Genomic DNA, 11,481 nt, shown 5'->3' with positions numbered 1-11,481 from the left:
TTGGCCAGAGGCTGGAGGGGAGCGTGGTCTTGGGGGCGGGGCGGAGGGACCCGCGGGGCACAGCGCGACGTTGAGGTGGTGGAGGCGGCCTTGCAGAAGTGAGCCAGTGGCTCTCGGGGACCCCCTCTATTGGGACCGGAAGCCGGGGAGCCCCGGGGATCCCCAAAAGCCACGAGGAAGCGTCGGGCCAGGCGCGATCCGGTGAGTGTAGACCGAGGAAAGCCAAGTGCCCCGCCCCTCCCTTTCTTCCTGGACCGCGCCTTGTGGCACCTCCCCCACCGCCGACCCCGCGTTGCACGCGGACCTGGGCTCCGGGGTCCCAGTCCTGGGTGGGGGGCGTCTGCTGCGCACCAGCCACTCTCTTGCCTCCTCCCCAGCCTTCATGGGCTTAGGGGAACTTGAGAAATTCCTGGTCCTGCCCCCGCCCCAGCTTCACAGTAGGGAAACTGAGGCCCGGGGAGGGAGCGGGCCCCTCATCAGCGGTTCCGTGCAGATGCCATGGCCGAGCCCTTGAAGGAGGAAGATGGTGAGGATGGCTCTGGGGAGCCCCCCGGGCCGGCGAAGGTAGAACCCGCCCACACCGCTGCCTCTGTAGCGGCTAAGAACCTGGCCCTGCTGAAAGCCCGCTCCTTCGATGTGACCTTCGACGTGGGGGACGAGTACGAGATCATCGAGACCATTGGCAATGGGGCCTACGGGGTGGTGTCCTCCGCACGCCGACGGCTCACCGGTGAGCTTCCTTCCCAAGGGTGTACCGCTCACGGAAGTGGAAACCGGTTCCCCGAGGGGTGAGAAGGATGCTCCATCTCAAACGGCCAGGATGGAAAGCTGGGAGGCACACTCTGTCTGGGGGGAAGTCAACACATCTGGTTACGTGCCACCGGGGTGTCAGGCTCTGTGTTAGGCCCAGTTCTCAGAAGGAACGCTCTCTGGCATGGCGGTTTTGCCGGAACATCAGCCCTCCTTCCCCTCCCCCCTTAGGAAAATGACAGCCCCCATTAGGCCAGATTAGAGTCCTGCCCTTGGTTTCTAAAAGGGAAATGTGTTCTGGAGCCGGAGACAGGTGCGGGGGATTGATTGGTGGTGGGATGGACGAGGCCTGAGCCGGAGAGAGAGAAGTGGGGGAGGTAGAAGGAGCGCAGGCATTGACAGAGTCTGGACGGCACCCCTAACTAGCTGCGCCACCCCCACTGTGTTACTGAGACAAGATTTCTTCATCTCTAACTTTGTGCTGTTAGTACCTGTCTCAGAAGATAGATGGGAAGGAGAAACCTGACAATGTATGTAAAGTGCTTAACGTGGGGCTCGGCACTAGTAGGGACTCAGTACATAGTAGCTACTGTTGCTCAGTACATGGGGGCTGTGATTCGCATCCTAGATGGGAGGTGTTGAAAGGGGCCTTGGGCCGCTCTGCGGTTACCCCAAGGTACCTTATCATATCCGGTTTCCCCTGTCCCTCAGGCCAGCAGGTGGCCATTAAGAAGATCCCTAACGCTTTTGACGTGGTGACCAACGCCAAACGGACCCTCCGAGAGCTGAAGATCCTCAAACACTTCAAGCACGACAATATCATCGCCATCAAGGACATCCTACGGCCCACTGTGCCCTATGGCGAGTTCAAGTCTGTGTAAGGACCGGGGTCGGGCCCACTGTGCCCTGTGGCGAGTTCAAGTCTGTGTAAGGACCAGGGTCGGTCCCACTGTCCCCTGTGGCGAGTTCAAGTCTGTGTAAGGACCAGGGTCGGTCCCACTGTCCCCTGTGGCGAGTTCAAGTCTGTGTAAGGACCGGGGTCGGGCCCACTGTGCCCTGTGGCGAGTTCAAGTCTGTGTAAGGACCGGGGGGTCGGTCCCACTGTCCCCTGTGGCGAGTTCAAGTCTGTGTAAGGACCGGGGTCGGTCCCACTGTGCCCTGTGGCGAGTTCAAGTCTGTGTAAGGACCGGGGTTGGGCCCACTGTCCCCTATGGCGAGTTCAAGTCTGTGTAAGGACCGGGGTCAGTCCCACTGTGCCCTGTGGTGAGTTCAAGTCTGTGTAAGGACCGGGGTCAGTCCCACTGTGCCCTGTGGCGAGTTCAAGTCTGTGTAAGGACCGGGGTCGGGCCCACTGTCCCCTGTGGCGAGTTCAAGTCTGTGTAAGGACCGGGGTCGGGCCCACTGTGCCCTGTGGCGAGTTCAAGTCTGTGTAAGGACCGGGGTCGGGCCCACTGTGCCCTGTGGCGAGCTCAAGTCTGTGTAAGGACCGGGGTCTGTCCCACTGTGCCCTGTGGCGAGTTCAAGTCTGTGTAAGGACCGGGGTCGGGCCCACTGTGCCCTGTGGCGAGTTCAAGTCTGTGTAAGGACCAGGGTCGGTCCCACTGTCCCCTGTGGCGAGTTCAAGTCTGTGTAAGGACCGGGGTCGGGCCCACTGTGCCCTGTGGCGAGTTCAAGTCTGTGTAAGGACCGGGGGGTCGGTCCCACTGTCCCCTGTGGCGAGTTCAAGTCTGTGTAAGGACCGGGGTCGGTCCCACTGTGCCCTGTGGCGAGTTCAAGTCTGTGTAAGGACCGGGGTCGGTCCCACTGTGCCCTGTGGCGAGTTCAAGTCTGTGTAAGGACCGGGGTTGGGCCCACTGTGCCCTGTGGCGAGTTCAAGTCTGTGTAAGGACCGGGGTCGGTCCCACTGTCCCCTGTGGCGAGTTCAAGTCTGTGTAAGGACCGGGGTCGGTCCCACTGTCCCCTGTGGCGAGTTCAAGTCTGTGTAAGGACCGGGGTCGGGCCCACTGTCCCCTGTGGCGAGTTCAAGTCTGTGTAAGGACCGGGGTCGGGCCCACTGTGCCCTGTGGCGAGTTCAAGTCTGTGTAAGGACCGGGGTTGGGCCCACTGTGCCCTGTGGCGAGCTCAAGTCTGTGTAAGGACCGGGGTCGGTCCCACTGTGCCCTGTGGCGAGCTCAAGTCTGTGTAAGGACCGGGGTCGGGCCCACTGTGCCCTGTGGCGAGTTCAAGTCTGTGTAAGGACCGGGGTCGGTCCCACTGTCCCCTGTGGCGAGTTCAAGTCTGTGTAAGGACCGGGGTCGGGCCCACTGTCCCCTGTGGCGAGTTCAAGTCTGTGTAAGGACCGGGGTCGGGCCCACTGTCCCCTGTGGCGAGTTCAAGTCTGTGTAAGGACCGGGGTCGGGCCCACTGTGCCCTGTGGCGAGCTCAAGTCTGTGTAAGGACCGGGGTCGGGCCCACTGTCCCCTGTGGCGAGTTCAAGTCTGTGTAAGGACCGGGGTCGGGCCCACTGTGCCCTGTGGCGAGTTCAAGTCTGTGTAAGGACCGGGGTCGGGAGAGGGAGGCAGAATTAAGATCCTTTTTTGAAGGCTGGAGCCATATTTCTGAAGTTCTGGAAGGACAGCTGAACCTAATGTAAGGCAGGCTGGGAAAATTCCCCCATTTCCAGGACCAGTGCTCCCTCAGGACACTGCCAGTGACAACTGTGATACCTCAAGAGTCCAGGTGTTAACAACTCTATAGAATCTCAGTATGTAAGAGAGTAAACGTAAGACACTCGCACTATAACTACACTCTCCTTTCCCCGTAGCAGATGTCACTAATCAATCACAGAACACTTTTCTACAGAAAATGGACAAGAAGCCAAAGAAGCTAACAGTTTTCCTCAGTCTTTTTTTTTTTTTTTTTTGACAGAGAGAGACAGATAGGGACAGCCAGACAGGAAGGGAGAGAGATGAGAAGCATCAGTTCCTCGTTGCAGCTCCTTAGTTGTTTAGTGATTTCTTGTATTAGTTGTTTAGTGATTTCCTATATGTGCCTTGACCAGGGGGAGGGGGAGCTACAGCAGAGCCAGTGACCCTTTGCTCAAGCCAGCAACATTGGGCTCAAGCCAGTGACCTTGGGCTTCAAGCCAGCGACCTTTGGGCTCAAGCCAGCAACCATGGGATCCTGTCTATGATTCCATGCTTAAGCTGGTGAGCCCGCACTCAAGCTGGCAACCTCAGGGTTTTGAACCTGGGTCCTCCCCGTCCCAGTCTGACACACTATCCACTGCGCCACCGCCTGGTCAGGCTCCTCGCTCATAGTCTTTCAGACAGCCACTATCAAACGATGGAGATAGCTCCCAAACTAAACCTATGGGCCAGCCCTGGTTTAGTCAGACCTCATCTTTTCTCTGATGGGGAAATAGGAGAAGAAAGGGGTTCAGCTTCACTCAAGTTTATGGAAAAGCTGTAGAGTCTCTGGAATCCTTGTTCCTTACGGAGCCTGATGGTGAGGCCATTTACCTGTCGGGAGGGCACGGTGAGGGCATGGTGAGGTTGGGGCTGGAGCATGGGCAAGCCAGGCAGGTCCTCTCTCCTCCCCTGTCCCTTCTAGCTACGTGGTCCTGGACCTGATGGAGAGCGACCTGCACCAGATCATCCACTCCTCGCAGCCGCTCACCCTGGAGCACGTGCGCTACTTCCTGTACCAGCTGCTGCGCGGCCTCAAGTACATGCACTCGGCGCAGGTCATCCACCGCGACCTCAAGCCCTCGAACCTGCTGGTGAACGAGAACTGCGAGCTCAAGATCGGGGACTTCGGCATGGCGCGCGGCCTGTGCACCTCACCGGCGGAGCACCAGTATTTCATGACGGAGTACGTGGCCACGCGCTGGTACCGGGCCCCCGAGCTGATGCTCTCCCTGCACGAGTACACGCAGGCTATCGACCTGTGGTCCGTGGGCTGCATCTTTGGTGAGATGCTGGCCCGGCGCCAGCTCTTCCCAGGCAAAAACTACGTGCACCAGCTGCAGCTGATCATGATGGTGCTGGGCACCCCGTCCCCTTCCGTGATCCAGGCGGTCGGCGCCGAAAGGGTGCGGGCGTACATCCAGAGCCTGCCGCCGCGCCAGCCCGTGCCCTGGGAGACGGTGTACCCCGGCGCCGACCGCCAGGCCCTCTCACTGCTGGGTCGGATGCTGCGGTTTGAGCCCAGCGCCCGCATCTCGGCGGCCGCCGCCCTCCGCCACCCGTTCCTGGCCAAGTACCACGACCCTGATGATGAGCCCGACTGTGCCCCGCCCTTTGACTTTGCGTTTGACCGAGAGGCCCTCACCCGGGAGCGGATTAAGGAGGCCATCGTGGCTGAGATCGAGGACTTCCATGCCCGGCGTGAGGGCATCCGCCAGCAGATACGCTTCCAGCCTTCTCTGCAGCCCGTGGCCAGCGAGCCTAGCTGCCCCGACATTGAGATGCCCAGTTCCTGGGCTCCCAGTGGGGACTGTGCCATGGAGTCACCTCCGCCAGCCCCACTGCCGTGCCCTGGCCCTGCACCTGACGCCATTGATATGACCCTGCGGCCACCCCTCCCGCTGGCCAGTGACCCAGCCCCTCCAAAGAGAGAGGGGGCCATCTCAGACAACACCAAGGCGGCCCTCAAAGCAGCCCTGCTCAAGTCCTTGAGGAGCCGGCTCAGAGGTGCTTTGCGGAAGCAGCTGCGCGCTGGGGCACGGGGGCGGCAGAAGAGGGACGCTGGGCTTCGACAGGGCCCCAGGCTCTTACCCTCCCGCTGTCCACCTTCCCTGCAGATGGCCCCAGCGCCCCCCTAGAAGCACCTGAGCCTCGGAAGCCCGTGACGGCCCAGGAGCGCCAGCGCGAGAGGGAAGAGAAGCGGCGGCGGCGGCAGGAGCGCGCCAAGGAGCGGGAGAAGCGGCGGCAGGAACGGGAACGCAAGGAGCGGGGGGCCGGGGCCTCTGGGGGCCCCTCTACCGACCCCCTGGCCGGGCTGGTGCTCAGTGACAATGACCGCAGCCTGCTGGAGCGCTGGACTCGAATGGCCCAGCCCCTGGCCCACACGCTTGCCCCAGCCCCTGGCCCAGGAGCCACGCCCCCTCCCCCTCCGGCCCCGCCCACCAGCCCTCCCGCCGGCCCTGGAGCGCAGCCCGGGGGACCCCCTCCGCAGCCTGCAGGCCCCGCCCCGGGTGCTGGCCCCGCCCCCCACCCGGCCGGCCCCCCTCCGCTTCAGACCACCGCCTCCTCCAGCCTCCTGGCCCACCAGTCCCTCGTGCCGCCGCCTGTGATGCCTGGGTCCAGCTCCCTGGGTGTTCTGCCTTACTTCCCGTCCGGCCCGCCCCCTCCGGATCCCAGGGGGGCCCCTCAGGCCCCCACCTCAGAGTCACCTGATGTCAACCTGGTGACCCAGCAGCTGTCCAAGTCTCAGGTGAGAGGAGGAGCCCAGGCCCTGAGGACACCTGGCTCTGGGTCCCGGGAGAATGGGTTTGGGAAGTGCTTGCAGTTTGGTGGGAACCGGGGTGAGAGAGGTGTTGTCTCATTCGAGCAGACTGGGCTTTATCTCTGGATGTATCTGTCCCCTTGCTCGGAGAAGGAGCGTGATGCTGGTCAGCTGGTTGTGGGAGGTCGATGTGAGGCTCCCTGGGAGATGCCTGACCCCGCGATGGGCTCCGGCCGGCTCTCAGTGGTGGTCGAGGCCGGCACTGGCCCCACGGGAGGCTAGGCGGAGTGGTTCCAGTATCAGGACGGGGTTACTTGCAGGCCGCAGTCTGTTCTTGGTGGTGCCTGCATTGTAACCCGACGTTCTGCCCTGCAGGTGGAGGACCCCTTGCCCCCCGTGTTCTCAGGCACCCCGAAGGGCAGTGGGGCTGGCTACGGTGTTGGCTTTGACCTGGAGGAGTTCCTAAACCAGTCTTTCGACATGGGCGTAGCTGATGGGCCGCAGGATGGGTAAGTTGGCGGGACCACACTTCTGGAACGGGACTCTGGGCTCCTGGTGCAGGAGGAGCTTGTCTGTGGGAGGGGCGAGGAGCCCACCTAAGCTAACACTCTCCCACCCCCACCCCCTGCAGCCAGACAGACTCGGCCTCCCTCTCAGCCTCCCTGCTTGCTGACTGGCTCGAGGGCCACGGCATGAACCCCTCCGACATCGAGTCCCTGCAGCGTGAGATCCAGATGGACTCGCCGATGCTGCTGGCTGACCTGCCTGACCTCCAGGAGCCCTGATGCCCATGCCCACAGCCTGTGCCTTGCTGCCAGCAGAGGACCCAGCTCCGAGGCCTGCAGGAGCACTCTCCCAGGCTGCAGCCTGGGGCCCAGCAGGGGACGCTTGGCTTGAGGGTCATTCTGCAGGTTCATCTCAGACCCACCCTGCAGCCTTAAGTAGCCACCTGAGCCACCCCCGAGCCATGACGGGATCAGGAAGCCCCTACTCCCCGGGTGATCCTTTTCAGTATTATATTTTTATTATATAACTTTATTATTAGTCATTCTTTTTGCCATCAGAATCAGTCCTGTGAAATGTAAGGTTCCCTGAAGCTCTGACTACAGGTGTCTCTGCAGCGGCAGGCAGTGGGCTGTCAGTAGGGAAACGGGGAGCCAGGTCCTCCCCACTTTGGGGGCCAAACGCCTTTGCATGCTCAACAGCCAAAGCCAGTTCATTCAGATCCTGAGGTTTATTGAGACCTCCACGTGCCCATCTGCTTCCAGCCTCCTAGAAGTTCTCTGCCCCTCACATGGTTGAGCCCCAACCCTGGGGCAGGTGGGGGGACCTCGTGGCTATGCCTACGTTGGTTGTGGATGTTTTCGGTGGCGTGCCGTAGCTACGGTGAGATACAGTGTTGGCACTGAGCTTCGGGGGCCTGGGACGGGGCGGGGCAGGGGAGCTGAGTATGAATGAGAGGGGGCTGGGGGGGCATCCATGGCCCCCACCACTAGAGGATAAGGTGGTGGGAGGTGAAGGATGGGCGGCACTCTGGGAACAGCCAGGCTGGTCACTGGGGCGTGAGGACGGCTCCACACGCAGGTGGTCTGACACACTCGGCGGGTGTTGACCAGGCTGCACCAGCCCAGACTGGCATGCTTGGGTGGCCCCAGACAGATGAGCCCCCAGTAAGGGAGCTGGCCGATACGGATGGAACACACAAGCCTGCGGTCTGCGAGAGCAGCTCTGGGCTCCCACCCTCGGGTAGGGCAGAGGCACCTGGGTTTTGTGGAGCCCAGCCAGGTCTGGGCCGGCGGGGCCCTCCAGGGGCCTGGGAAGCTGGTGGGCAGAAACTGGTACAGGTGGAGGGCAGCAGAGGCCTGGCTTAGGGTGGGCGCCTGGTGTGACTGACAGGACTGGCTGGGGCTGGAGCCATAGGCCCCCTGTGAGAAGCAGGAGCTAAGAGCAGGACTGGAGTGGGCGCGGGCACAGCAGAAGGGCCTCGCAGAGACGGGAACAGCGGGGTGCCGGGGCAGGGGGGGGCTGGCAACCTCAGGCCCGGCGGATTTTCATCTCCGTGCGCTTGAGGGAGTAGTAGAAGCCCTTCCACTGGGCCCAGTTAATGCCGTTGGCATAGGACAGGTGGGAGCCACCCAGGTAGAAGCCGTTGAGGTTGGCGAAGTGGCAGCTCCGGAACCAGAAGGCTCCCGAAGAGAGGGCAGCACAGTTCTGCACGAAGAGGTCCTGGTCCCGGTCGAAGGTGGAGAACTTCTGGCCGCTGTGGTAGGACAGGGAGTCGCCTGGCGGAGAGAGGGGCGGGGCTTCTGAGGCGGGCCGCTGCGCCCCGACTTGCAGAGCGGGGGTGACGGCAGTACCGACTGGTGATCTGACATCTCGGGTCAGCCTGGCGGGACGGGGCACCCTTCCTGAGCCGGGCACCGGGCAGCTGGGCACCCTTCCTGAGCCGGGCACCGGGCAGCTGGGCACCCTTCCTGAGCCGGGCACCGGGCAGCTGGGCACCCTTCCTGAGCCGGGCACCGGGCAGCTGGGCACCCTTCCTGAGCCGGGCACCGGGCAGCTGGGCACCCTTCCTGAGCCGGGCACCGGGCAGCTGCGCTTCTGCGCTGACCGTGAGGAGGAACAGCAGCCCCCGGAGCTGCCTGGTGCCGAGTGGGCACGGCTTCTCCCCGGCAGGCTGGGGCCCCAGGTGGTCAGGGCCCAACAGCCAGCGGTGAGGTGACCCTTCCAGGCCAGGAGGGGAAAGGAGGACCCTGGACGGGGTCAGGGGCCCACTGGCCAGGGCCAGCCCTGCCTTCTCCCCGACAGCCCCGCCCCGGCCGTCGGGAGGGTGTACCTGCCCCACCATCCTCGAACCCCGCCACGTAGAGGGTGTAGCCGTCCTCCTCGGCGCTGATGGCGTTGGGCGAGATGGAGAAGTCCACGTACTTGGCGTAGGCCGTGTTGTTCTCAAAGTCTTCCAGGTCCACCCGCAGCTCGTACTTCTGCTTCAGGGTCAGGAGGTGGAGGTTCTGCAGCCCTGGGGGCAGGGGGCAGGGAGCAGGGGCCACCGGTCAGCCAGCACCTGGCCCTGGGGCAGCCCCCAGCCTCCCGGGGCTCCGCCTTACCCAGCCAGTATTCCCCGTCCGCGCGGCCGAAGCCTAGCTTGTAGTCACTCCAGCCCCGGAAGAAGCTCACTGAGCCATTGAACCTCTTCTGGAAAATCTGGAGCAGAGAGGACAGGCTGGGGTTGTCAAGGGTCCAGTGGGCTGGGGCCTCACCTGGTTATGGACCCTGTGGTGCTGAGGTGATTTGTTAATGGGCTGCTGGGGGCATAAAACAAGGCACACACTGACACCCCTCAGGGAGCAGCCGCTGAGCGCTGGAAAGAGTTTCGGGGGGCTGTTCGTGGGCCAGGGTAGGAGTCCCACGCGGGCTGTGTGATGCTGGGTGAGTCACTTCACCTCTCTGGGCTTCAGTTCCTTTTGTCTAAAACCTCCCTCCCAAGGTTACTGTGAGGATTGTGTGCACCCAGAATTCAGTGTGGGCAGCAGTGCACAAACTATGCTGTGGGCATCCTCATCCCCGTTTTGGGTCGGAGGAACCGGGGCTTCCAGAGTGAAGCATGGTCACCCAGACCAGAACCAGGTCTCTGTTCCCCTCCGCCCACTCACCGTCCACTTCCCGCCCTCGGTGGTCATGTCACAGAAGACGGGCACGGGCACACTGGGGCCCAAGGGGTAGATGAGGTACACACCGTCCGCCTGGTAGCCCTGGGCGTGGATGTCGTCGCAGTCCAGGGGCTGCTGGAGGCAGGGCTTCTCCAGAGCTGGGGGGTGGGGTGGGGGTGGGGTGGGAAGCAGGGCGGGGGGGAGGGGATGAGGAGGAGGGCGCTGAGGTACAGCGCACACCTCGGCGCCCCACAGCTGGCCTCCGTCCCTGGGGTCCCTGGGGTTCCTGGGGCAGGGTCCTCCCTCACAAGAAATCACACTGTTTCTCCGAGGGGGGCGGGTGCTGGCCCCCCGTGTTCCGAGCAGGGGGCCGAGTCCTGCTGCACCGGTGGACACCCAGAACCTGGCTCAGAGCAGCCCGCCTCGCCCCACCTGCCGGCCTGGCTGCCTCTGGGAATGGGCTGCTTACCATCTCCCCGGATCCCGGAGACCTGCGGGGCGCAGTGGGGGGTGGAGAGCAGCAGCAGCAGCGGAGGCAGGGCCAGGAGGGCCTGGGGCAGGGACACAGGGTCACCACAACCGTCCTCCCCTCGGCCCCAGGGCCCGCCCGCCCGCCTTCTCTGCACTTTGGGGCCGCTCACCCCTCCCAAGAAGCTCCACTCTGGGACAGGCTCAGCCCCTCACTGATGAGTACAAGTTTCAGCCTGGTCACCCGAACCCCCTGTGCCTTCAGAGTCCCTTCGCCGGTTGGGGTGCTCTCCACGGAAAGGGCTCAGCCCCCCCACGCTGGGCGTCCCCACCCCACCCCGCCCGGCCCGTACCTTCATGCTGCCAGTTCAGCTCAGAGCGGCGGTGTCTGCTGCCCCAGACTGCAGCCGCCCAGAGTTATGCGCTGGGCCCCGGGCCAGCGGCCCCAGCCCCACCCCCTGGAACTGCTGAGCCCCCCTCTCCATTCTCGGCGCTGACCCAGCGTCTGCGGGAGCCAGGGGACCACCTGTGTCTCATTAGGCCTGTCGGGGGCAAAGGACCGCAGACATTAACCCTCCCGGGCTCAGCCCCGAAGATGTCTTCATCTTCCCCGTCTCCTCCAGCCGTGTGTCTGCAGCCGCTGGGGGGAAGCTGAGGGGTGGTGGGGAGGGCGTGCGTAGCCTGGGTTCTGAGGAGGGGAGGCCCCGGAGGGGGCAGCTTCAGAGGAGGGCCGGCCGGCCGGGCCAGGCGGGCTGCTGGCAGGACCGGGACATTTCTGAGCCATGAGCGCAGTGTGCAGGCGTCCAGCTGCTGTCTGCTCCAGCTCCAGCTCCAGCCAGGGCCTCTCTCCAGCCCCTTCCTTCCCGCCCAGACTCCCCCAGGGGTCTGTCTGGCTCACACACCGGAGTAGAGGGCCTCCTGCGTGCGCGCGCACGTGTGTGTGTGTGTGTGTGTGTGTGTGTGTGTGTGTGTATGTGTTTACCTCCCCCCCCTTCCTCTTTCAAACCCCTGGCGCTGGTCCCATCCAACATCAGACCTCCCCCCACCCCACCCCGGGACACTCAACCATTGCACTGTCTCCCCAGCCTTGCAAGCCCCTCTCTCTTTCCCTCCAGCCAGGGTGTCATCCTGTCTGCCTCCCAGCCTTCCCTGAGGATTGTCTGTCCCTGGTCTTGGCCTCCCTGGA

The 11,481-nt window shown here is 63.4% G+C and overlaps 2 protein-coding genes across 5 annotated transcripts; one reads left to right on the top strand and one right to left on the bottom strand.

The window, feature by feature from the left end:
- MAPK7 (mitogen-activated protein kinase 7) lies at positions 1-7,267 on the top strand. Of its 4 annotated transcripts, XM_066364974.1 has the most exons (7): positions 1-201; positions 494-730; positions 1,462-1,627; positions 4,342-5,423; positions 5,534-6,165; positions 6,553-6,686; positions 6,809-7,267. In XM_066364974.1, exons 2-7 carry the CDS (start codon positions 499-501, stop codon positions 6,960-6,962), a joined length of 2,400 nt encoding a protein of 799 aa, XP_066221071.1. In that variant the 5' UTR covers positions 1-201; positions 494-498; the 3' UTR covers positions 6,963-7,267. The 4 variants fall into 4 exon arrangements, with proteins under 4 accessions (XP_066221071.1, XP_066221072.1, XP_066221074.1 ...); XM_066364975.1 differs by lacking the exon at positions 1-201 and having other exon boundaries at positions 540-788; XM_066364977.1 differs by lacking the exons at positions 1-201; positions 494-730; positions 1,462-1,627 and adding an exon at positions 1,952-1,979.
- A 737-nt stretch (positions 7,268-8,004) lies between these two features.
- MFAP4 (microfibril associated protein 4) lies at positions 8,005-10,912 on the bottom strand. Its single transcript, XM_066364979.1, has 6 exons — positions 10,649-10,912; positions 10,297-10,378; positions 9,831-9,985; positions 9,285-9,381; positions 9,014-9,196; positions 8,005-8,459 (listed from the first exon to the last, which is right to left on the bottom strand). The coding sequence occupies exons 1-6, from the start codon at positions 10,652-10,654 to the stop codon at positions 8,212-8,214; spliced, it is 771 nt and encodes a 256-aa protein (XP_066221076.1). The 5' UTR covers positions 10,655-10,912; the 3' UTR covers positions 8,005-8,211.
- Between the last annotated feature and the right edge of the window lie 569 nt (positions 10,913-11,481).

Source organism: Saccopteryx leptura, chromosome 2, assembly GCF_036850995.1.
Source record: "Saccopteryx leptura isolate mSacLep1 chromosome 2, mSacLep1_pri_phased_curated, whole genome shotgun sequence".
Lineage (NCBI taxonomy): Eukaryota > Metazoa > Chordata > Mammalia > Chiroptera > Emballonuridae > Saccopteryx > Saccopteryx leptura.
This window is presented reverse-complemented; position numbering and strand designations above follow the sequence as displayed.